Source organism: Phoxinus phoxinus, assembly GCF_949152265.1.
Source record: "Phoxinus phoxinus genome assembly, chromosome: 5".
NCBI lineage: Eukaryota > Metazoa > Chordata > Actinopteri > Cypriniformes > Leuciscidae > Phoxinus > Phoxinus phoxinus.
Window position 1 is genome coordinate 34,857,963 of NC_136880.1, and position 25,124 is coordinate 34,883,086.

General features: G+C 37.0%; 3 protein-coding genes across 10 annotated transcripts in view; 2 read left to right on the forward strand and 1 right to left on the reverse strand.

Annotated features, from left to right (window-relative positions):
• The window catches only part of crlf1a (cytokine receptor-like factor 1a), a 21,444-nt gene extending 7,551 nt beyond the window's left edge, over positions 1 to 13,893 (forward strand). For 5 of the 7 annotated variants that reach the window (XM_079612701.1, XM_079612702.1, XM_079612704.1 and 2 more), the window contains 7 exons: positions 2,143 to 2,421; positions 4,107 to 4,236; positions 4,781 to 4,950; positions 6,523 to 6,680; positions 7,972 to 8,140; positions 11,166 to 11,347; positions 12,157 to 13,892. In XM_079612701.1, the coding sequence (XP_079468827.1) occupies positions 2,143 to 2,421; positions 4,107 to 4,236; positions 4,781 to 4,950; positions 6,523 to 6,680; positions 7,972 to 8,140; positions 11,166 to 11,347; positions 12,157 to 12,180 (1,112 nt within the window). In that variant the 3' untranslated portion in view covers positions 12,181 to 13,892. Of the gene's footprint in view, positions 1 to 2,142; positions 2,422 to 4,106; positions 4,237 to 4,780; positions 4,951 to 6,522; positions 6,681 to 7,971; positions 8,141 to 11,165; positions 11,352 to 12,156 lie in introns of all 7 variants that reach the window. The other 2 variants (XM_079612705.1, XM_079612706.1) reach the window with 2 other exon arrangements.
• A 1,960-nt stretch (positions 13,894 to 15,853) lies between these two features.
• odf3l2a (outer dense fiber of sperm tails 3-like 2a) lies at positions 15,854 to 20,671 on the forward strand (the record flags this gene model as incomplete). Its single annotated transcript, XM_079613385.1, has 4 exons — positions 15,854 to 15,902; positions 16,907 to 17,017; positions 17,623 to 17,736; positions 19,137 to 20,671. The coding sequence occupies 4 exons, from the start codon at positions 15,854 to 15,856 to the stop codon at positions 19,622 to 19,624; spliced, it is 762 nt and encodes a 253-aa protein (XP_079469511.1). The 3' UTR covers positions 19,625 to 20,671.
• A 434-nt stretch (positions 20,672 to 21,105) lies between these two features.
• ebi3 (Epstein-Barr virus induced 3) lies at positions 21,106 to 24,640 on the reverse strand. Of its 2 annotated transcripts, none has more exons than XM_079614146.1 (6): positions 24,454 to 24,636; positions 24,143 to 24,346; positions 23,899 to 24,016; positions 22,076 to 22,254; positions 21,769 to 21,926; positions 21,106 to 21,627 (listed from the first exon to the last, which is right to left on the reverse strand). In XM_079614146.1, the coding sequence occupies exons 1-6, from the start codon at positions 24,539 to 24,541 to the stop codon at positions 21,478 to 21,480; spliced, it is 897 nt and encodes a 298-aa protein (XP_079470272.1). In that variant the 5' UTR covers positions 24,542 to 24,636; the 3' UTR covers positions 21,106 to 21,477. The 2 variants fall into 2 exon arrangements, with proteins under 2 accessions (XP_079470272.1, XP_079470271.1); XM_079614145.1 differs by having other exon boundaries at positions 21,107 to 21,627; positions 24,143 to 24,379; positions 24,454 to 24,640.
• Between the last annotated feature and the right edge of the window lie 484 nt (positions 24,641 to 25,124).

Consider the following 25,124-nt stretch of genomic DNA (forward strand, 5'->3'; position numbering starts at 1 on the left):
CATTTTTTTTTTTTTTTTTACAATCTTTAGTGTAAAGTTAAAAATGTCTATTTTTAGGCATTAATTTGTAACCCTTAAACTTGAAACATGTTCATTGTTGAAGATGTGTATTCAGGTCATTTTTGTATGAATTGCATTTTTTACATATTTGTAATTAATGTCATAGTTTTTAGAGGACAGCATTAAATGTTTTATTTACATTGGAAAGGAAAAGCTGTCGTTTTAAACTGCTTGGTTTACAAATTGGCCAACTGATGGTATCTATATTGGTGCAAAATATTGCACTATATTGAAAAAGTCTGCTAGGGGTTAAAATTTCAAAAGGTCAGAGCATACATATTTAATTTAACACATGGAGGGTTCACCCTGATGAACCACAATAAAACCCTGACATCATGTTTCTTAAGCTTGTTTTTGTAAAACATATGTGACTGCAAGAAAAGGTTCACCTCAAATCAACACCGAGATGATTAGTTCTGTTCATAGCTATTTTCGTTGTTGGTGAAATATAGGTGCTTGTGAAAGTTTAATTTGCTTTTAATGATTCGCAGAGAACCATGTATCAGGATCAAAGGGCATAATTGCGTTGTAAATAACAAAGGGCTAAATTATTAATAGCTATTGAGAAATACATTAACAATGCAAGCGTTTAGCACATTTCCCTTACGTGACATTCACAGGTGTTGGTGGAGGGGAAGCTTGAGAGTAATTACATCTAATGAAGTATTGCCTCATTCACACCCTCACTGCCAGGCAGGGAATTAAGAAAGTGAAGTGCATTACAGCCACTGATGATGGTAGACTACACTCTCCTCTAGTTATACAGTTTAACATTAAACGCAAAAACGTCAGGCTGACTTTTTCTGGGCCTCAGTGAAATATAAACAGAGTTAAAAGGGAGAAAAAGAAGTGTAGACAGAAGTAACCTTTTAAAAGATCATTGCGGTTTGACAACACGGGCAGGAATGTACAAAGGGTGGTCCCGCTGTTCACCGTCTCAGCGGTAAGATGTGCATCCAAGCTTTACTGAGTTTGGTGACAGGACTACAGGCTTACCTCATGAGATCTTCTGATCTGCAACCAAATATATTACTGCTCGTTTCCTATTCAGACACCTGCGATAAATACTTGTAATTGCTACTGTCATTAAACAGTTTGAAGTCTGAATTTTGTAATCTACTTAAATGAAACGGCACTTTTTGAACATTATTCAGCAATGATACAAGCCCTATAAATATCCTGTTTCATTAGTGTTATAAGATCAAATAAATGATTTATATCTTTCCCCTTTGATACGGAGAGAGGATTTCACTCTGAATGTGTGCTGAATATGTAATCTCTCTTTAAAAGTTAGTCTATCTATCCATCTTGATGTAATTACATGTAATCACACGGCAGTTCACTCATCACATCCATTACCCAATTGTGTTGAATTAACACTTTTTTTTTGTCGAGGGATTCCACTGTTACATTACAAGGGTGATAATGAACTCCAGCAGGGTTTATAAAATTATAATTGTGTGTGAGTTTTTATTATGCTGATTGTTTGGGATCATTCAGCGCAGTGATGGATGTCTTCTGACAGAAACACTCAAAGAAAATGCACAAAAATGCAGCTATCTGAAAAACTTGATTGTTATTTGTCAATCGCATGCTTTCAATGGGCAAATAAATTTTTTTAATGATCGCTAAACTGTATTATTTAAACATTGAATTGTGCAAGCACTATTTTTTACGCTGTGCTAGTTCCATAATTTTTTCTCTCATAATAAAAACAATCTCAAACCAATATTTCATGTGCAAATTATATAATTAATGTTCATTCATTTATTTTAAGTGCATTTATTTATTTAGTCGATCTAATAAGTTAGATAAAAGTACAGTCAGACGAAGATGGACCATCTGACTGCAAGTATTCCCTTTCATAGTAAATGGACATCATCTCCTTTTGTGATCATCTTGCATATCCCACATTGCTCTGATTTAGGCTGTCACTATCAACCTTTTTGATGTGTTAGTCATGAGGTCGGTCGGTCTCCTCCTTCAACATCATATAATTTGAACTCACCCATAACCAGACAGCCTATAATAACCTTGCTGCCTCTTTCCAGCTCTAACCTGCTATATCTCGCCCTCCCTCAGAGGTGGCTACAATCTTCCCTCAAGACCCTGCCCTTCCCATCGGCTCCAGCCTGACAGCCACATGCTCAGTGAATCCAGACCACGGCGTTCATGCCGGCTCACTCTACTGGACACTAAACGGGAAGCGTCTTCCCAGCAGCACCTACAGCGTTTTGAGCCCCACCGTGCTCAGTGTCACCCTCCCGCGGCTCTCCGGGTCCCGCCAACGCTCCGGAGACAACCTTGTGTGCCATAACAGCGGGGGTCATGTGCTGGCCGGCTCCTGCATCTATGTTGGCAGTGAGTCTTGTCTACCATATTGTTCGCATTTACTGCGGAGTGTGTTTAATTGGCGATTGTGAACGCAGTCCAACTTAAATACAATTAAATGGATTTTGTGGGTAAGCTTGGAGCCATGGGGAATATAGGTCAGACCTAGAAGTATTAGACAGTCTTTAGGATTTGACCCCCTGCCACTGGGCCACAGTTGTTGCAGTATTTAATGTTTTCTGCCTGTGCGCCAATGAATTCGAGAGTTGTTTAAGCCCTTTAAGATAGCTATCTGTTCCACTGTTATGCTTTTAGCACCTGTGTGGTCCATTATAGGCGCTTTCCTCGACTGACACGTATGACAGAACAAATGTACGGCATTTGTCAAGTTACATGGAATGGTGGCAGTATGGAAAATTGCAAACACAGAGACACACACAGAAATGGCGGAAATTGAGAGAGCGAGACAAAGTCAAGGAAGCGAGTGTCTGGTCATTTGGAAAAAAAACTATTGAAAGCTAGAAATGGAGAGGTGTGTGTGTGTTGTGTGTGTGTGTGTGTGAGTGTGTGTGTGTGTGTGTGTGTGTGTGTGTGTGTGTGTGTGTGTGTGTGTGTGTGTGTGTGTGTGTGTGTGTGTGTGTGTGTGTGTGTGTGTGTGTGTGAGAAGTACTGTGTTGACTCAAGCTCTCTATGTCTCTGAGGTCTCCACTGTAAGGTTTGGTTCATATAATCACAGTCTTACACTTAGACGCAGTGTCTTTTGTTCTCAGCTGAATGGAATCTTGGCCCCATTCCGGAACTTAAATGAGGATGACAGCTGAAGACACTCATCCATTATTGAAAATATTTAAAGTCAACACAAAGTCAAAATTGACCCTATTTACTTTCTTAATACACGTTTCTGATCTTATTGTGAACGATTCATCTGTGCACATTACTTCAAAAAAGGCAGTATTTATAAACGTTCATAAAACTTATTTTCTTTTGAAATGACTTTAATTTTTTAAGATACGTTTTAAATCTCTTATGCTTAGTTTATTTGATTTAAAAAAAACAGTAATATTGTGAAATATTATTACAATTTAAAATAACTGTCTTTTATTTTGAGGGATTTTAAAATATAATTTATTCCTGTGATGTAAGGTTGAATTTTCAGCATCATTACTCCAGTCTTTAGTGTCACACGGCCCTTCAGAAATCATTCGCTAATGTGGTGATCAAGACACATTTCTTATTTTTACAGTTGAAACCGAGTGCTTAGTATATTTGTAAAAATATTTATAATTTTTTTCAGGATTCTTTGATGAATATTGTACATATTTAAAAGAATATATAGATAAAATAAAATATATAATATAAAAATATAATTTTTTTGATATTAATTTTTTTTCATGTAAAATATATATAGATAAAATATAAATGTATATCTTTACCAACTGAATAAAATCAAGTTTTGTCCTTAAAAAGTAAAATGGGTTGAAAACACTGTTCATGTTGACTTTAAACCTACTGATTATTTTCTGAAATTCTGAACATCAAGCTTTTAAGTGATTTTCCATACTATCTACAGTACGGAATTTGGTGTTGTATGTAGTGGAAATCATCAAGCATAATTAGTGCATCTTTAATTAGGTGTTATGAGAGGCATGAGTCACTTTCCACTAACTCACTTTGACAGCTCAGTGAAAACTCTTTTTTTCTTTGTCTGTTTTCAGTGCCTCCTGAGAAACCTGTGAATCTTACCTGCTGGTCCAGGAACACTAAAGACCTCACCTGTAGATGGGCCCCTGGGGGCCAAGGAGAAACCTTCATCAAGACAAAATACACACTCAAATATAAGCTCAGGTCAGTGCCACAGGTCATTCACACTCATGTTAATGCCTCTTCCCAAATTCACGCCTTATCTTGTTTGTGTATTTCATGTTCCCACATGCCTATTCACTGGAGGACAGTGGATAATTCCTAATTCCTTCTGATGGGCACATGTAGTAGATTGTACTTTTCTTTTTTTTTCTTTTTTTTTCGGGGCGAAAGACTGATGAAAACAATTACTTCTAATTACTTAAGATTAGTCAAATTTTTGTTAGTATTTTTTATTTTTATTTTATTTTTTTTTATTAACATTGACTTTCATGCCCAGTGAGCAGATGGAATGTAGATTCCAGACACAGCAATTTTCATTTCCCCGTTCCCAAACCTGAAGTAATAATCCATAAAGGAACCATTCCCACATTTGACACTATATGATTGGCTCTACCATTGGCTTTTTTTTTTTTAAGCCTTCACATAGGGAACCCACAATAGATCACAGCCGTATCACTACGAATGCACAGTGTCCAAAAAGTTATCGGAACCTTTTAGAAAATAAACCGCGTTTGCTCACCTGTAGGTGGTATGGACGAGAAAAGGAGTGTGAGGACTACAACGCGGGAGAGCCGTACACATGCTACATCCCCCGCGACCTCGCCCTCTTCACGCCCTACGAGATATGGGTGGAGGCCTCTAACCAACTCGGAACTGCAACATCTGATGTCATCTACTTGGATATCTTAGACGTGGGTGAGTGTCCCTGACCTTTGACCCCGTTTTAGACACAAGCCCCAGGTGTTCTCCTCACGGGCAGCATGCAATACGAGAGGACCACGTGCAACGTGAGAGCGCCACTCCTTGTAAAACTGGGTGGAGGCATGACGAATTGCAGCGGTCCATCGCAGCGTCATCCGTTTCCTCATCCGATCCCTTTGCCTCGCAGTATCTACCCACCTACTCACACATACCTGAAAAACCTTTGCAGCCCCCTCCTTTACAGACGAGTGGAATTTTTACAAAGTTTTCCACTAATCCTAGTACCGTGACCTGCCTGGAGCTACTGGTTAGCAATGTGACTGGAATAGGGTGAAGTCTGTTTTGTTGAATCCTTAAGATCTTATGTGCTTTGAGTGCAGGCCAAGCTTGCACATAATCTCTTCAAACAGTAATTTTAAACTACAAACATGTTAATAAAAATGGAATTAGTATTGTTAGGACTTAAGTCGAGGGGCATTGTGTCTTGGCAAGACATTAGAAAGTATTTGAAATTAAACTGAAATAGCCTTAACATTGAACTAAAGCCCCCCGTCCTTAAAAAGGAGATGAGAAAGGTTATAAACTTTTACATCCTGCTTGTATAAATCAGTGTAACTGCACCTGAAGGGGGAGGCAGGGCAATTTTGAATGGAAAGTGCAGTAAGAGGAAGGTGGGTGCTCCTCGAAACATGCCATAGTTATGACACAGCCACCACACCTAGTGCCTCCACCTCCTTAGCAACAGAGACAATGCTCATTTATGTTACCAGTTAATTAAACAACAGCTTTGAGATCCAAGCAAGCTACAATTACTTGGAATGTGAAGCATTATCTATGCAATGTGATTTTATAGCAGATACACCAAAATGCAAAGCGGAAAAATACTGAGCGACTAGTTAACTAGAATAGAATATTGGTATATTTAATCTCATTTGAATGAATCGCATGAACAAAAGTCTCAGCCTGCAGACTGAAGTTCATTCATTGACCAGTTTGCCCATGCAAATTGCACACAAAATTGATATAGCTTCCTGACATCACCAGTTCCAAAATGATTGGCTTGTTTTGCAAACTGGAAGTAAGGCAGGCACACAGTTTAATTTTTAATTTTTTGAAGATCCGATGCAATTTATCGGATACAGTAATCACAAGGCAACATTTTTAAGGTTTGTGGCATCTTTTTTGTGTGTTTTTGAGCCAGCCACTTAAGTACCAAGTAAACTAGATATCCATGAGATCAGAACTATATGTTACAATAATCGGTAGTTATGGATAGATAGAAATTGTGATCACAAAATCTATACACATTCTGTGTTTCTGTGTTTTCTGTACAATTTAGACTGCCGTGACACAATATGAATCAATTTTTTTCTGTGCCAGTCTATTAGTGTGTTATTTATTTCATACAGCTCATAAACAGGATGCAGAATTGTAATTTGAATGTAAAGAAGTAGACTTAATTCAACCTAATTACAATACGATGGATGGATGGATAGAATAAGGTGCTTTTTGTCGCAGCGTTTGTCGCAACCTTATCCTATGTTTTCCTCTCTTTTCCTCTCCCAGTGACAACAGACCCACCGACTGACGTGACAGTGAGCCGAGTGGGCGACCTGGAAGACCAGCTGACCGTGCGTTGGGGGACTCCGCCTGCCCTAAAAGACTTCCTCTTTCAGGCCAAATACCAGATCAGATACAGACTGGAGGAAAGCAGCGACTGGAAGGTACAGTAGCACTCTCGATCAGTGAGCACAGTTCGTCAGCGTCCACCATACGCGCTACAATGCCCATTATCCTCATCACTTGTTTTTGTAGTGCAAATTGCGCATGCATAGGAGCTAAGTCAGCCACGTTTCTCAATGTTAAAGCATTTGCAGAGTGGCGCAATGATTAATTATAGCGGTTCAAAAGATAACAGCCATGTTTTAGTAGAATTCGGGGTGTTTGTATTACTTGTCTGAAACGTCATTTCCAGCTGTAGCAGAACAGCACATGGTTTCCAGTCCTCTGGCCACGGAAGAGTCCGGTTAAACTTTAGGACTTCAAATAAACTTAAGCTTTCGCTGTCCCCATTTCGCTCATATGGATCCAATCAGTTGGCAGGTTTCCTTCTGAAGCTGGGCAGAGTTGGGTTACATAAAATTTTTTTCCCCCTTACCCATCACTGCTGTCAGTTGCACAGTCCTACATAGTTAACAAAGTCAAAACATGACAGTGACCATCGAAAGCACATCATAGCAGACGATCTGTTGTTTTCAAAGCCGCATTATCACCCGGGCCGTTCTCAACCCCACAGATTGCTTACATAGTCTGTACGAAGGGAAATAATTACCCAGCATGCCTGTAACACGGCAACCTGATGATGTTAACATTCTGCCACTCATCACGTTCCAATAGTAATGATGGTCCTCGGATTACGGAGCTGTGCATATTAACCGTGTTTGTAGCTTTTGAAATGTGAGTCTGGAAATGGACCGCGGAGAGGGACTGATTCAGGGGTACCGGGATTGTAAATAATTACAGGGGGCCCAGGCTGTTTCGACATTCCTGCATTTGAATCCCAAGTATACCTCTGCTTTAGCACACAGGAAGGAGGAAGCATTGAGCCTGGCATGGTCCTGTCTACATCTCGTTGATGCCGTCTGCACCCGTGCAATTACTCAATCTGTAATAAGTAATAGATAACAGATTTTCTCTCAGGGTAGTGTTGATGCTCGCTGTGTATATGTAGAGCCAGGAGGCAGGCCAATTATTTATGTGTGTGTGTCCCTGTCATTTATCTCTTTTTCTCTGATATACGTTGGTATATTCCCCAGGAGCACAAAAAGGGGAAATTTCTTTGTTCTTCTTCTTTGTAAATGGGCTTGTGTGAACTTGCTTAAGGATTTGAAAGTGAATGGCTTTTTTTTCTTCTTATAGAGAACATTAAATATGCCCGTTAGGGTAACGGTGTGTGTGTGTGGTAACCGCTGTAGGTGTTTGATGTAACAGACTGTTTTGGGTCTTTCTCTGCAGGTGGTGGATGATGTTGGGAACCAGACTTCCTGCAGACTGGCAGGGTTGCGGCCAGGCACAGTGTATTTTGTGCAGGTGCGCTGTAATCCGGTAGGGATTCTGGGATCCAGGAAAGCAGGCATTTGGAGTGACTGGAGTCACCCAACTGCAGCCTCAACACCACACAGTGGTAAGAGGAATATCATTTCAGTCATTTACATTTACAGAAGTTTACAGTGCTAATACCATGATATTTCTTAAAGTACCAGGTAAAAACCATGGTAAATATCAAAGTACAGAGGTATCACTTTGCTCTTTTGCAAATAAAAGCAAAAAACATTTAAAATTGTGGTTGCACTTTATTTTACAGTACGTGCACTTTCAATGTACTTAACAAGAAAGTGCTGAGTAATATAAGGTAACTACATGGGTTAAGATTAGGTTCAGGGTTAGGTTCAGGACAAGTACCTAGCTATTACCGAGTTATTGTAATTACTACAGTATAGTATATGCACATGACATGTGGAACTGGATTGTAACATAAAGTGCAACCAAAATTGTTTTATTGATTGAAATTATAAAACAGGTCTTGATTGAATGAGCCACATAAAAAAAAATGCACACATGTAAATGTACAAAAAATGTAAACAAAAAATGTAAATGCACACATATGATCACACATTCCATGTTAATGTGTCATTTTTGTGTTTCTTGGCAATATTTAATGAACCATATTACTTGACGAAAGTATTGTTTATATATATATATGTAAGAATTTTCATGCATTAATCACTTTTTTTATTGCCAATGTGTGAAAAGCTTGTAACAAAATTTAAAAAACTAGATCTTCCACGACCTCCTAGGTTGTCTATGGAAGCCTGTAGACTGATTTTTATGTGAAGGACGTTTTTTCCAGGAAAATCGAAAGGATGTGACTTTTATGCACGCTCCCGAGAGCCTCTTATCCGTTCTATGACACACGAAACAAATGTTTTTGTTCAGGATAGAGCTGAAAGAGCTGTTCTGTACTGTACTGTAATGTCAATGTGGCATGCAAAGAAAAGAGATGAATTCAAACTATAGTCTCACCTAGCCAGATCTATATAGACCATAGTCTCAAATATAGGCCTACCTTATAATCAAATATAACAGTGTAATTTTAATTACCTCATCTGTCGACATGATCCCGGTGAATTGGAGAGCAATTATCTCTCCAATTGAAGAGAACACATCCACATCGCTATGATCAGATGCTTTCTTAACTGCTGCTTTCTCACCGCTGTCATTTTTGTTGTGTGTTTTTTAAAAGCGTGCAGTACATACTGTATATATACATAATCATCTAAATGTCGCTCTCAGCAGCGTGGACACCGTCACTTTGTTCGTTAACAGTATATCGCTGCAAAGGTATTTTTTAACCTCTTTTTACTTCTAAGCAAAGAACGAAAAAGAGCTTTGCCATGACTCGCGAGTGTATCAGGACCTTGAATCACATTACGTGTGCACGAGTGAGAGCGCGAGCAAGTTGCTGGCTGCAGTTCACTTAATGACCATCGGTGTCACTAATAACAAGGGTTTCTGAATTCTACCTATATAGCCCCTTAATTAAAAAATGTTTTAACTACATTAGTTAACAATGAAAAATAATAAACAAAGATAAATAAATACTGTAGCAAATGTATCGCTCATTGTTAGTTGATGTTAGTTACTAACCGTTAACTAATGGGACCTCATTGTAAAGTCATTTCATTGAACTTATTTATAAAGCACAAATAAACACAACAATAGTTGACTGTGCAGTACAGAGAATAAATCTAAAATATATATAAAAAACACATCATTAAAATAAGCACATAGTTTATGATGATTTAAATGCCTGGGTAATAAGATATGACTTTAACCCGGAGGGTACAGATCTCACAGATAAAGGAAGACTTTTCCATAGCCTAGGTCCAGAAACTGCAAACACAACTTCAATCTTGTTCTCGGATGAGACAGAGTATTATTGTTTGTGGATCACAAGCATCTGACCAGCTTATTTAGGTTTAGTTCTGACAAAAATATGAAGGCGCCAGACCATTTAGGGATTTAAAAACAAACAGCAGTACTTAAAATTCAACTCTATAATCCACCGGCAACCAATTGAGAGTCATTAAAATTGGAATAATATGTTCTCATTTACGGACCCCAGTTAAAAGTCTGGCTGCAGCATTTTGGACCATTTTAAGCTGTGGCATAGAGGACTGGGAGATTCCAGCACACAAGTGTTACCAACTAATTCTATAAAAGCCCACTGAACATGGGTTGAGCTCTTCATTTTGAGTTCTCAAAGTGCACCAGATTGATGAATTTAACCGTAAATGTACCTGTAGTAAAAAGCCACATTTTACAATAGGTAAGAGGTTTAGGCACTTTTCAATTCTAAAATCACTGTTAACATATTATACATTACATAAAAATAAAAAATAAAAATGCATTCTTCTTGTAGCTATTTAATTGTATTTGAATTTCAATTCATGTAGATCATGAAATTATATAAATTAAAAATGTAAATGATTTTCAACAGGTCTAAAGTCATGTAGTGCAATGGGCCTCGTGTGGGAAACATGAGTTTGATTCCAGCTCAACTTATATACAAATCCAATTAGTTCCCGTCTTATTTGACTGTTTTTGTTATTAATAATGACAGAAATCCCAAAAGCAACATAGAAAATAAATAAATATAGCCAGCGTCTCTAGTTAAATGGTAGCAACGAGAGTCAGATTGAGATGTTGTCTTCGCCGGCCTTCGTCATATTTTCACATTTTGGATGTGTCGTGCAGTCCATCCTATAATCAGATACATATTTCCGAGACGATGCTCGGCCCAGCAGACACCAACTAGCACATGCAACGCATTACTTTAGTCATACATCTCCCCATTTTGTGGCTTGCCAGAGAGCCACGGGGGAGTGTTGGATATATGTTTTCAGAGGATTGTTTCTGAAGATTAACAGATTAACTCCTCTGCACATTAACTCTTCTGGAGCGGCCCACATCTGGAGCTCAGAAACCTGCTGTTTATTTAAATTGGAAAAGGATTTATTTTTATCCCAACTTGTGTTTGGTTGGCTGTATAAACTGTGGCCTGTATCTGTGATAAGCTTGATGCGTGCACGAATAGGCGCTTGTCTCCCTGGATGGACATGTGTTGATTTTTGTCTTTCGCCCTGCAGAGCGGCTGCTGACAGGGTCATGTGACTCAAAGGCAGGGCAGCAGAACTCCACGTTGCGGCGGGACTTAAAGCAGTTCTTTGGCTGGGTGCGCAAACACGCCTACGGTTGCAGCGGGATGAGCATCAAACTTTATGATCAGTGGCGGGTCTGGCTGCAGAAATCTCACAAAACACGCAACCAGGTTGGTAAGGAGATTTCCATTCGCATTCTGCTTGTTTTTTAACCACAAACCCCATTAATCACGGTTTAAGTGTCTGGTTTTCTTCAGCTTTAGTTTCTTTAACTGTGTTATGCCAGGAATATTTGCTCTAATAACACTGCGAGACTGGATCCATTGCCTTGAGTTATTGGAGTTGCCCGAGTTAATTGAATTTAAGTGCTTCTCGTGTTATTGTACTGAGTTTCCTGTGTTTTGCCTGGTAACCACAGAAGTAAATAACATGAGGCGACTCATATGATTTCAGGTAACTTTTCATAAACCATTGAAGTAAACTGGACTATTTAAACAAACTTGAGTAATGAAGCTCTGCGCGTCGAGTATCATTCAACATATGTATTTAGTTCTGACTTCACATCTGTCAGATTCCACAGTAATCTTGTTTTGGAAATGACAGGGATTGTCCTTCACTCGAGAATATACCCAGCAGAGACTATTTGCTCCTTTCATGTGTCCCTAGTGTGTTGCGGTCTGTGTTATACGAGAAAACATGACCCAAATGCTTGTCAGCATCACAGAAGAGTGTATGGAAAGATCTAACTGCATCATATTGGATGATCCGACGTTGCCAACAAGAGATAAAGCCCTTAGCAATTATACTAACAATATCTAAATATTCTAAACCGCAAATATGCAAAGACTTTTCCGAACTACTTTTTTTGCCATCTCAATCCGTGCAGAAACCATGATCTCGGGTTGTTTTTGAATGGCTATTTGAAGCCTTTCATGTTCTGGGGCGTTTATCTGATTACTGTAATATTGTCTGCTTTCAGGTTCTTCAAGGAGATAAATCATAGCACGTCGCTCCTGGCAGGCAGAACAGTTCACAACAACAGCACACTGTGGAAGAATTCACATTTTCCAGACCGCTGCTTGGCTCAGTGCAAGAAAGTTCAAGTACAAAGGTGACGGGCATTTGGTCCCTTGGACACAGATTGAATTGCGCAGTTCTCTACAATGCCTTATTATACAGGAAAACAAACTGTTCAACGTCTTTCTTTGACAATAGCCATGAAGATCATGTGGATTATATCCTCGCATCTCGCTATCCGTGGAGACAAGTTCTTGATCGTGTCGGGGAGCAATTCATTACAGGTCATAATTTGCACATTTACTTAGAGGATGGCTATGCTCGAGCAACTCTTAGCTGACGTGACACGTGGTCTGTATGTGGACCCATGACGTTGCTAACTTTAGCTGGCCTGTATGTTAAAGAGGTTCCTCATGGACAATTGAAAAAATGTCTGGATGTTTTCCAGCCAACTGGAAGAATTGTAAGACCATCCAGTTTTACCAAAGGTACCTTTCATGAATGTTTGAGTGTGACAGTTGTGACTATACGACAGCAGTTTACTTAAAAAAAATTGACAGGTATACCTCACAGAACATCTTGCCACTTTTAGTCTCCTGTTTCTTTTAGCAACCGGCACATGGCCTATCAAAAGATGCAATGCAATGCAATGCTGAACATATCACTACATAGAAATAGACCCTCTCGTTTGAAACTCGGTTATAAAGTTGGACCCTCTGACATTCACTATATTCAGGATCTACACTACGACAAAATTAACCTGTTGGAAACTCAGTGGACTCCATTTAATGAATGGAGAGGAAAGTTATGGCCAGCCAATGTTCTCTCTCGTGTTTATATATGTGTTGCAGTTACAAAACTGTAACTGTGTTTGTAGCATTGAACTGTTTGAAAATAATTTTATGTATTGAGACATTTTACTGCTTTTATTTTTGTACTGAATTGTATCCGCATATTTAAATTTAAAGTTATGTTTTGACTCTTTAAGTTATGTGTAGGTAGATTATATTATTATTGACTGAATTGTTAAACCCTAACATTGTTCATAAAATCATTCTTTAAGATAAAACGTATGAACTTTTGAACTTTTTTTGACAGAAAAAAAATCAGTATTTTTGTCATAAACTTATAAAGTTATCTAGGAATCATATAAAGCAAGATAATTTTACTTCAGAAATAAATGTTTTCAGAGAATATAAGTTCTTACCACATTGGAATCTTTTTTTTCTTTTTCTTTTTTTTCCAGCTTTAACATCAATACATTTAGTTAGATGTATGCTAAAACAATTAGGGTAAGATTTTTTAATTTTTTTTTACTTTACTTTTTATACATTGCAACTTTTTGGTATATGAAAGCAAGACACAATTTTTTTTCCCTCAAGGTTATTTATCTTTATGGATGTTTAGATATTTTTACTTAGAAATTCAAGACAACAGTACTGATTTTGAAATAATGTTTTAACTTTTTAAGGAGTACAATACAAGAGAAAAAAAAAAGCACAAATCACAACTGCACAAAGCAGAAGTGTTTTGCCAGAGCATGATTCTCTACAGGGAAAAAGATTAATGTGTGTACGAGCAGTTGTCTGGTTAAATTAGTGCTCTTACACTGGCCTCTTCCACGGTCAGTATTTCACTTTTCCCTAAGTGACACCCACAAAGAACAAAAAAATAAAACGCTTTAGGCCATTGGGTTTAGAGTCCTCCTTTAACAGCCATGTGACTTCAAATAAATACGGTTCATAAAATAAAAGACGCTCTATGCTCTTCTGACAATGACCCTGACTGTAACCATAATCTCTGTACTTGTTATTGGAGTATTATTTCACGAATAAGTGTTTGTAAAGTGAGTCATGGTACAGAGATCAATAATATGCCCGGTGTCAAGTTGCAGAATGACATTCCCTGCTTTTTATTTAAAGCTCTTAAGGTATCAAACTCTTGGAATGTATGTTGATGGACCAGCTATATGCAAACCAGGTGACCGATCTGTTTAGATGCAAATTCATTGAGCTTAATTCCCTCAACTCTAAGGTAACTTAACCTACGCCTCTCGGCTGCGTGCCAGAGGTCAGCTGTAGTGTTACCTGCTTCTACATGTATCACCGAGTCTGAAGATAGAGCAGCTTAATGTTTAATGTCCGCTCACTGGTCAGGGATGGCATCTCTGCTTTCACGAGACACACTTTCTTAGCTTGATATTACATTTTACACAGCGTCAGTTGAAACAGACTGTTTTAAAGCAATGAAGTAGCTTCACACTGTTAAATCAGGGTAACGTGATATGGGACTTCCTACTGTAAAACTATGCCACAGAAACAAGAGTAGGTTTCCAGAAGTTTCATTTGTTTTGAGTACTAGTTGAAGGTGTCCATGGGAACAACGAGTTTGATCAATTCTGTCAATGTAAAATCAATTTGATGTTTTCTATATCAGGATTCGCCCACTTTACTTTCACCCATTGAACAGTCATTAATTTTTTATTAAAAAAAAGAAAAATTTGATAGCACCCTTTAAAATATGAATGTGGTGAATTTTTTTTCACTAACACTTTACAATGAGGTTTCATTTATTAACATTGGTTAACTACATTTTAAGTGGTTAACACTAGTTCAGGGTCCAATTCTGACTATTAACTAGTTGCTTATTACCATGCATATAACTAGGATATTGACTGGTACTTAAAGCGCATAATCTACATCCCTAATCCTACTCAATCCCTAAAGTACATTACTAAGTATTAATAAGCAGTTATTATGAGTTTATTAAGGCAAAAGGCTTAGATGATAGTTAGTTAATAGTGAGAATTGGGCCCTAATCTAAAGTGTGACACATTTTGAAGATCAAAAGTTGCAATATTAGTTATTGCACTGTGAACTAACATGAACAGGGATATTTGGTAACACTTTATTTTACAGTGTCCTTGTTACACGTGTTACATGTAGTTACTGTAACTATAAATTGTGCATAATTCCATGCAACTAACCCAAAACCAAACCCCAATCCTAACCCTATCCCTACAGTGCGTACATATAGTTAATTATTATTACACAGTACTTAAATGTATTATTACACTGTAACACAGACACCTTAAAATAAAGTGTAACTGATTTTTTTTTTTAAATCTAACATTAATACATGCTGTAAATAAATATATTGCTAATGGTTAGTTAACTAATGTTAACAAATCAGACCTTATTGTAAAGTGCTACCAATATTTTTATATCACAAGTTGATGGAATGAAGTACAGAATATCTCTTAGTGTTTACATTTCAGGCGCTTATTAATATATAATCTTGTTACCTCGACAGAATAAAGTGGATCTATTAGTAATTTCACACAGTTGCTGACCGTCTCACATTGTGTAATTAGTTCATTAGCTGTCGTTTACACATAAGTTGCCAAGGTGTAACTGTAGGTGTCCTTTGTAGTCAGTGATGGATGTTTGGAAATCTGTTATGCGTAAAGATAATGAGATGGAAGTTCTTGAAGCCTGGACAAGGGTAAGGTTTCTTGCGCTTGTAAGATTCATTTATAATTCAGGCCGCAGTTGTATTTCTCCAGTGTGTCTAAACTGAAACTTCAACCTTTACTGGACCTCCTTGAGCACTCTTGCTGTCAGCTCTTTAAGCTAGGCAGAAAATATACTGTGAGCGGCATGGGGGAAGTGGTGAGACGGCGGCCCATCATTGCTGGCAGGGAACGAGGTAAGTGTGTGACCGCTCTTTTCAGTAGATTCATTTGTACAAATGATTGTGTCGAAAGAATAATTCAGCAAAGCGAGGAGATCTGACGATTTATTTTAGCGCAGGGCTCTGTAAGTAGTTCAAACATGCTTCTATTTGGCTCTTGAGAGTGGATTGGCAGTTTGATGAAAGAAACTGTCAGTTAGGTCTTTTATTGCAACACCTGCTTGTATCATTCTGAGAATAGAACCTCTTTTGTCTGTTCTTCTTTTTTTTTTTTTTTGGCCAAAGCTTTAAAAAGCTTGTGACATTTAACTGTGTAAAAAAAAAAAAAAAATCATACGAAATCAAATGAAAGTTTACAGCCAAGGTTCTCCTGGACTTTAGAAATGTGCACAGCATGTGTGACCTTTTATGTCTCGCATGAGTCACATTCCATAGTTTTATTTTAGATTTAATAAAAAAAGGAAGTGACTATGAGGAACATAGCTAGCAGATGTATAACTTATAATGACTAACAAAATTAATCAGCCTGTAGCAGACATATTTTTTATCTGTAATAAGTTATTACAATGTTATTTTAGTATTATTTATAAACTATTATAGTTTTTTATTATTAATATTAGCTTTTATTTTTATATTTTGGGTTTGCATTTAAATTTTTAGTACTTTTATTATGCACCTTTGTCATTTTTGTATTATTATTTTGAATATTACTATTATTTATTTCAGTTTTAGTTTTTATTTATTTCCAGTTATTTTGTTACAAGATTTCTAATTTTCATTTAGTTTGTTTTCAATCTTTATTTAATTTAATAAAAATGTTTTTAATCGTTCTAGAGTGGTGACAATAACCATAATTTATTTATTATTTACCTTTATTTTACCAGGAAGTCCCACGTGACAAGTTTTCTCTTTTTACCCCATAATGTTCACTAATACACCCAACACAATAATAAATGCTAATAAATGCAGTAATAAATGCTAAACGGCTCTGCACACCTTGTTTTTGTTTATGCCTGCAGGACCCGGGCCTGGGCGTTATGCTCTTCCGCCCACTATCGGTTACATAAACCATGACTACACCAAACCCAGCAGCCCGGCCTATTCCTTCCACAGCCGCATGAGCAGCAACAGTGAGTGACATAACATGAAATCAAACACTTCTCACACTGACAGATGACATGATCCACTGAACTAATGCTGGGGTTAATCACTTGAGAATGCTTTTAACATGCTTGTTCATGCAGAAAGTACATATATATCAACATGGCACTTATACGGACTGATAATTTTAAAGATTAATTAGTGTCTACATAGTAGTACTGAAATAGTAGGTGGAATTACACACACAGGCACACACTTAAACGCCTAATTAGTGACATGTAACACTTGTTTGGAAGGAATTGGAGGGGATTGAGAACACCCAGTTTGATCAAAGTATTATTACCAAAAAAACGTCTCACACATCTGGACTTTATATCACAAACAATGGCATGCAATAAAATGATAAATGTGATTTCTCTGGCATATTAAGCTAATAAAATCCACATGCTTGATTTTGATCCATATGTTGGATTTTAATTAATGTTAAATAGCATTTCTGTTTCTCAAACAGTAGAGCACAGCACTAGTCACTGCAGGGAATGCTTGAGTATTATAAATTCGTGTTGCTTTGCATGTCTACCAAATGTAATTCAGGATTTTCTGGTGTGTTTCCCGTAATGTTGCTTTTGAATAGTGGTGTCTGTGGATTCCAGTCCAGGGCCGCAGTATCATGTAGATGGAAAAATGACACGCTTTGGCAGAGACGGTACCCCGTCGTATTCCATGCTGGGTAGAAAGAAGAAGACAGGTGGGTTTTCGTCTGATCTGATCATGTTTTCACCTTTTTTATTAAACATATCCAGGACCTTTTCATAACTGAAAGTTAAAAACAAGTCGAGGTCTGGTTATATTAATCTAAAAAGAACATTAGGCTGTATGAAGTCAACATGTCAACCAGTTTTACTTCTGTAATGTTACATATTTCTGAATGAAACTGGATATTCAATAGTCCATCCGTCGGATTGCGGAAGTAAAAATCACATTAGTTTTCTCCATAACTTTTTTCTTAGATTTTTAAAGATAACCTTTACGAGCTATGAGGTTGTTTATGTATGGTATATATGTTTTTGTTGAAGCCAACAGCCGACATTAATTCAACTTGTTAAATAATCATGTTAAACAGCAGATTCTCTCACACGAAGGACGACTGCAAATGACGTAATAGTCTGTGTCCCTATAACTACTTCAATATTTGTATGTATTTGTCTCTGTATGTGTTTGTCTTTTAGTCCTATTTTCAAATACTTTTTTCTTCAAATCAAAGTTTGTAATGTTGATTCACCCTGTAGTTGGTTGGTGTGGTTCATGGCTTATAACTCTTTAATAAAGACACTTTAAAAATCCCTATGGTAAAAATACTTGATTTGATTCATCTGTGATCGGTTGTATTATGAAAATGGGCAGTGCCAGAATGTAGGGGTTAAAAAAAGGTAATGCTTTTTCTTTTGCAATATTTTGCACTGATGAATCTTGCACAATACAAATGGTAATGTAAACGGCATCATTTTTATGTCATGTTCACTTTACACTGTGTTCCACATTATTATGCAAGTGACATATCAGTAGGATTTTAGTACAATCATATTTTAGTTTTTTAGAGCACAGAAGAACTCGGTCAGAGAAAGGCTTAAGGAAAGTTTCTGTGCTCTAAATCACTCTCTAATCTTTTATAGTTAGATAATCTCTATGCAGTTTTTGCTCAATATTAGTTGTTTTCATGCCTTTTGCAAGACATTGCACCATTTGATGCTTTTCATCTGCAGAAAGATCTTTCTTCTTCCCCATATTGCACGAGAACTGACTTGTTTAATAATATGGAACAAGCTCTTTTAGGTTTTCCATTTACCTAAAAAAGACCTGACAAACTACTTAACAAACCTGTCTGAGATTGATACCAGTTATCTAAAAATATAAGATAGAAATAAAACAAAGACACTTTCTTTGAAAAACTAAAACTAATATAGACAATATAGTGTTCAATTTGTAACCGATTTGCAGAGGTGTAAAGAAAACCATATACTTGAGTACAGATACTTTCTTTGAAATTCTACGGTTATGTCACTTGCATCTCATTTGTAACACAGTCTAACTGCAACGAGAAGGCATACACAATCATAAAGCAGTTGTTGATTCTCTGTTTCTGATCAGCTGACACATTCCAGACTCCTGGACCAGGAGCCTACAGTCCTGAGAAAGCTCCACCTTTGAGCTTTCACCACAGACCTCCGTCTTACACCATGGCTTCCCGCACACACTACCGCAGTGTGGATCCTGTACCCGCCCCCAACAGCTACACCTTACCCAACCTCTTCGGCTCCCACGTCCCCCACAAATCCTCCAGCGCCAGCTTCTCCATGTCAGCACGCAGGAAAGCAGGCGGTCCGTCGGAGGATCTGTCCATGACCCCAGGACCCTGCCGGTACAACAGCACAGAACCGAGCGTTTACCTGAACAGACAGCCTTCGTTCTCCATGCAAAGCCGTCATAATAATCACATCGATGCCACGAGGAAGCCTGGCCCAGGCACGCACAGCCCAGAGAAGGTGACGGCACACCTGCCTCGTGCACCCTCTTTCTCCCTGGGTGTTCGTCATTCCGAGTTTGTTACACCACTGATTGTTGACGTATTAGACTGAATTTATGCGATGCTTTGTCGGCACCTATTAAAACAGGATTTGGCTGTTTACATGTCAAGAAATTGTTAAAGGGGTGGTATAATGCCCTTTTCACAAGATGTAAAATGTCCCCAGAGTGTGTATGTGAAGTTATAGCTCAAAATACCACACAGATATTTTTATATAGCATGTTAAAATTGTCATTTTTTGAGGGTTAGCAAAAACGCACAGTTTTTGTGTCTGTCCCTTTAAATGCAAATGAGCTGCTGCTCCCAGGACAGGGGGCGGAGCTACAACAGCTTGTGTCCTTTTACCTCACATAGACATGCACTGAAAATGTCAAAACTTTTAGCTTTTTATGTTCAAACTGAGTCAGACAATGATGGAGAGACTCAAGAAGAAGTGACATGTAGAAAGCAACAGGACATTTCTGAATGGTTAGTTGAAGAATTTATGCAGCTGATGTGAAGTTAACTATCTTCTAGTCATTGATTAGCATTTTCTGTCATGATAATCTATAAATCATGTTCCCGGGGGCGGGGTTTATGTAAATTTTAGGGTTGGTGATCATATCACTAACCCGGGAGGAATATCGTGTAGTCCCTACCAGCTGTTTGTTGTAGTCCTTAAAAAAAAACAATTTCTTTAAAAGCATGCAAATATCTTCCTTTGCTTTGAACTTTGAGCGTTGTAACTTTGCAGATGTTGTTTATGCTCAAACCGCAACATTACACACTAACTAAAGTTAGAAAAGTGAAATCATAATCAACCACCCCATTAAAAGGGAAACGCTAAAGTGAAGTATCTGGAACAGTCACAATCTTCACTACCTAGCATCTGATTTTGTGAAAAGAGATGTAGCTATGAGTTTACATATCTTTAAATTTCATTCACATTGGTTGTTTTCTTTAAAATTAATATTTCAGCCACAAAAAAAGTCTGTCATCCTTTACTCACTCTCATTCAAAACTTGACCTTCATTCTTTCTATCATATGAACTTTTGTACTGGTCAAATCAGTCATTTTTCCCCATGCAATTTCAAATAATGTACATTGGATATTTATCTTTTTGGGTGAACTATTACTTTAATTATATTCTGAATGGGTTAATAATAATAATTATTAATTGTTTTTTTAACAAAGAATATTTTTTGTTAATTGAAATAAAGCTGAAAATAAAGCTTAGAAATGTTGTGTTGGCAACCAACTGAAATAATATTTTCAATAAAATAAATTCAATAATAATTTGAAGTTGTTGCTGAAATTTGTGAAGTGCTAAAATGACTAAAACTTAAAATTAAAATGAATTAAACCTAAATATAAATATTTTTTAAAACGAAAATAAAAATGACATGCGTACATTTCAAACTGACAATTAGACAAATTAAAATCTGAACTTAAACTTTAACATTTAAAAATTAAACCTAATCATTTTTTTTTACTAAATACTATAAGAGTGTATACATAAAGGGTTAGATTGGTAAAACACCAGTTATTCTTTTAAACCCCTTATTTTATTTAATAAAAAAGTGATTTTCAAAGGAAACCATAATTAAACTTTTCTGTACAGATTTGTTACTAAACACTGGCATTCATTTTTGTTCTTCGTTTGCTGCATGAAAAAGTGTTTTTTTCTTGTTTCACAAACCAGTTAAAATCAGTTAGATAAAGTTTAGATAAGAACAATGCTTACAAGCTTTGTGATTATTTACAAGTGGAGCTATACTGGGTGTTTATCATTTTTTAAATTAAGAAAAATTCTGCACATTGAGCTCGCATATTGGTTATCATTGCCTTTATAAACAAAGTTACACTTCAGTGACATAATAAACATTGAAACGTAACACTTTTGGTTAATGTAGTGATCCCTCATATCAGTTGCTGGGTATAGTGGCACTTATCGGTGCACTCCAGTCACTGTTCCGCCCATCATCAAGGAAGTCCTTTGCAGATATTTGGATGTAATAAGTCCTTCCTGACACCAGTCCACTCAGAACCATTTTGCTAGACTCATAAGGGCCAAGCTAGAAAACAAAAAATGTTAAAGAATGAAATATTTCCCTCCTGAGGTAACTTTAATACTGCTTTATTGTTCTGTTTAGTGATTTTAGTTTTATAGTTGACAGCTTTAACACTGTAGAACGCTGTCTACACAGGAAACTCACAGTTCTAGCCGTCTCAGGTTTGCCCCAGTGGTATTTCACTGTGTATTTAAGGAGAAAGTTGACAGGATCCGGCCAAGTGGGTGGTGGACCCCACTGAACAGACAACTTCTTGCCTGGCATTACCATCACGCTCACATTCACCGGAGGATCAGGTTTCACTACAACACAACCAAGGACAGGGATTAAAACACTCAACAGAAAATTATGGCATATGCATCAAGATGTGAACATTGATAAGATAAAATACAGAGGGTTTGCAAACCAGTGGAATAAGTGGAATGGTAGAATAGACCAATGAAATGCTCACCTATCTGCTCAAAAATAAATGGCCATATGCGTGTTGTGCTTCCCAGAGCATTAATAGCTGTGATGTTGATAAGAGTATGTTCTCTTGCAAAGATCTCCAGTTCTTCTAGCGCACATTGCCTGTCTTGTTCTTCCCATTTCTGGCATTGACGGGCACTTGAGAGTGGTTCTGAAAAGCTCCTAAATTTAAATTCAGAAGCAAATATTCTGAACTATTATTCTACATTTGTATAGTATATGGTGAAATCATATGAATTATACAACAGGTACAATATAAATTGCAGCACAATATTCAAAATAAAGCAATAGTACACATTCATTATTTATTTACTCACTAATGCTCATGTTAATCCAAACCCATTAAAAATGATGTCTGATTCGTGAACAAATCATTCTTTTGAATGGGATCTTTTCAGTTAATCAGTTTATTTGGTTCACAAAACCAATCTCATTGATTCGCTCATGAATCAGAAGCTATTACAGATTCTTCAGAAGACTTGGAATAGAGCACAAATCATATGTATTTAATTATGTTTTTATGCTGCTTTTACATCCTTTTGAAGCTTCAAATGATAATTCAAACAGACAATATATAGATTTAAATAGATTTACAACAGATTTGCAGAGGTGTAAAGAGTACCTAAAAACCATACTTGAGTAAAAGTACAGATACCTTACAGCGAAAATGACTAGTTGTAACAATTTCACCAAAAAAGTCACCCATTCCAATACGACTTGAGTAAAAGTCTTAGACATGGTTTCACAGACACAGTTTAGATTAAGCAGGATTAGGCCTTAGTTTGATTAGGAGGACATTTAAGTAGCTTTTATAAATGTGCCTTAAAAATATTACTGGTGTGCATCTTGAGACAAAACAATGACACTGACATATTAAAGATATAGTGCAAATTGCTTTCAGTTAAAACAGCTCAAACTTGCATTTTAGTCTGGGACTAGGCTAAAACCTCGTCTGTGAAACCAGGGGGATAGAGCATATGATTTTAACAGTAGGCTTAAGTATTTTACTCGTAACTAAATGTAGGCTCAAAGATGCACTAGTCCTCAACACCTAAGAGACATGCCAGTGAAAAACAAGAAACCGGTGAATTGTGAGGAGAGCAATCACATGTTTATTTTATAAAATCAAAATAAAACTGAACACCTCAATATTGCAATAAATTCAAGGTCGACACAACAGCTTCTTAAAAAGTCTACAAAACACTCAAGTCTCAGTTTAGCTCCAGTTTTCAAAAAGGGCATAAGAAAACCAATATCCTTCAAAAAGGTCTCTTCAATATAACGGTTAGATAAAATAATATTAAATAAAATGAATTAGTCAAAGCCTACTTGCACTAGACATGCTAGATATGGCTATAGGCAATAGCCATGTCCTCATCTGAAACTAAACACCTGCGATTCAGAAACTTCTAACTAATCCGTGTAAAGTAGCCTTGTTGACAAGTTTGGGTACTTGACAAGGGGAAAACACACAATATATAGTACCTGCAATGCCCTTTAGATGGCGATATCACTTCTTTTGTAGCAGAAATAAACTGCTCCAGAAAAAATTAGGTGCCATGCAAAATGTAAGGAGTAATTTCATTACTCGTCACAAATGTATTGGAGCAAAGAGTAACTTTTTCAAAAATGAAAAAAGTATAGAGTAAAAGTTGCTTATATCTCTGATACTTCAAACTACAAAGTAGCCAAAAAGATTAAGTGCAGTAACTAATTACATTTACTCAAATACTTTACACCACTGCGCATTTGCCAATTTTACAACTCTTTTATTATGCCAATGCATTTTAATGTACAGGAACATACCTGTATGTAGCAATATAGTGTGTTGGAAGTATTGGGTCTGGAGTCAGTGTCCAAGAACAAATGGCCCTTTTAGGGTAAGTTGGAGACCAACAATGCACATCCGGAGGAGAAGGGGGATCTAAATAGCGCAAACAGAACGGAATTTAAATTTAATTCTTAATTTAAGCTCTCTGGGATAGTGAGATAAAACATTTTTTACCAGATTACACAGCTTTAAATAAAAAAAAAAGATGCTTAAACCTACACCCCAGGTGTAGAGATACTGTTAGTATCAGGCTTCCGTTTGGTTGGTGGCAGGTGTAGATGCCTTGGTCCTTCAAACTAGTGTTCTGTATGAAGAGAACGGGGTTTGAGACGAGCACTGAGCTGTTCAATCTCCATTCCACCCCCTTTTCCTCTCCGTCAGTGCACGGTATCTTCACAGATGAACCCACTGCTACAAACACTTCTATTGAGGGAGGTGAGGAGGAAAAGAGACAGGCTGGGACAGATCCAACACGCTGTGTTTGTATGTAGGAGTTAAAAGAGTGTGTTTTCTGAACAAATAAAGCTTACCTCGAAGCTCTGGCGGTACGGTTGTTGGGTCTTGGCTAAAAACTCCGCTTGTTATGACCAGCACTCCAAAAACATATATCAAGCACATTTTGTGGCGTTTTATACTCACAAAACATAAAGGCAAGCACAGAATAAGTGTGTAGTCACACGCTCCGATTTAGAGGAATTTTGTTAATCATTAGTTGATAAATAGCCAATGTTTGCGAAAGAATGCAGGCCAATGTTGGGCTGCGGTGTGAATATAGGCTAAATGAAATATAATAAAAAAATTGATGTATAGACTACTGTATGTTCATTTGGATCATTGATACATTAGGAACAGCAAACACCTTTTTAGTGTTTAACAATTTGGTTTTAAATGCATGTGCAAAATACATTCTATTCATGTTGGTTTCAAATATTTTTAATGAATAGCCTATTTATACCATTTCCAACAAAAGTTTTGATTTAATGACTTGAATGATGTGGAGTAGCCTATAGGTTACCCATGTGGAGCTCTAAAAGTTGTGTTAACATCAAGTAAAAAATAATATAGGCCTATATACACATGAATACATGCTCATCCTAATAACTAGTTTCATAAATATTTCCGTAAGTATGAATAATAATAAAAAAGATTTTTAAAAAAAGTGTATTCAAGTCTGTTTGATATGCATTTTGTATGTATATAG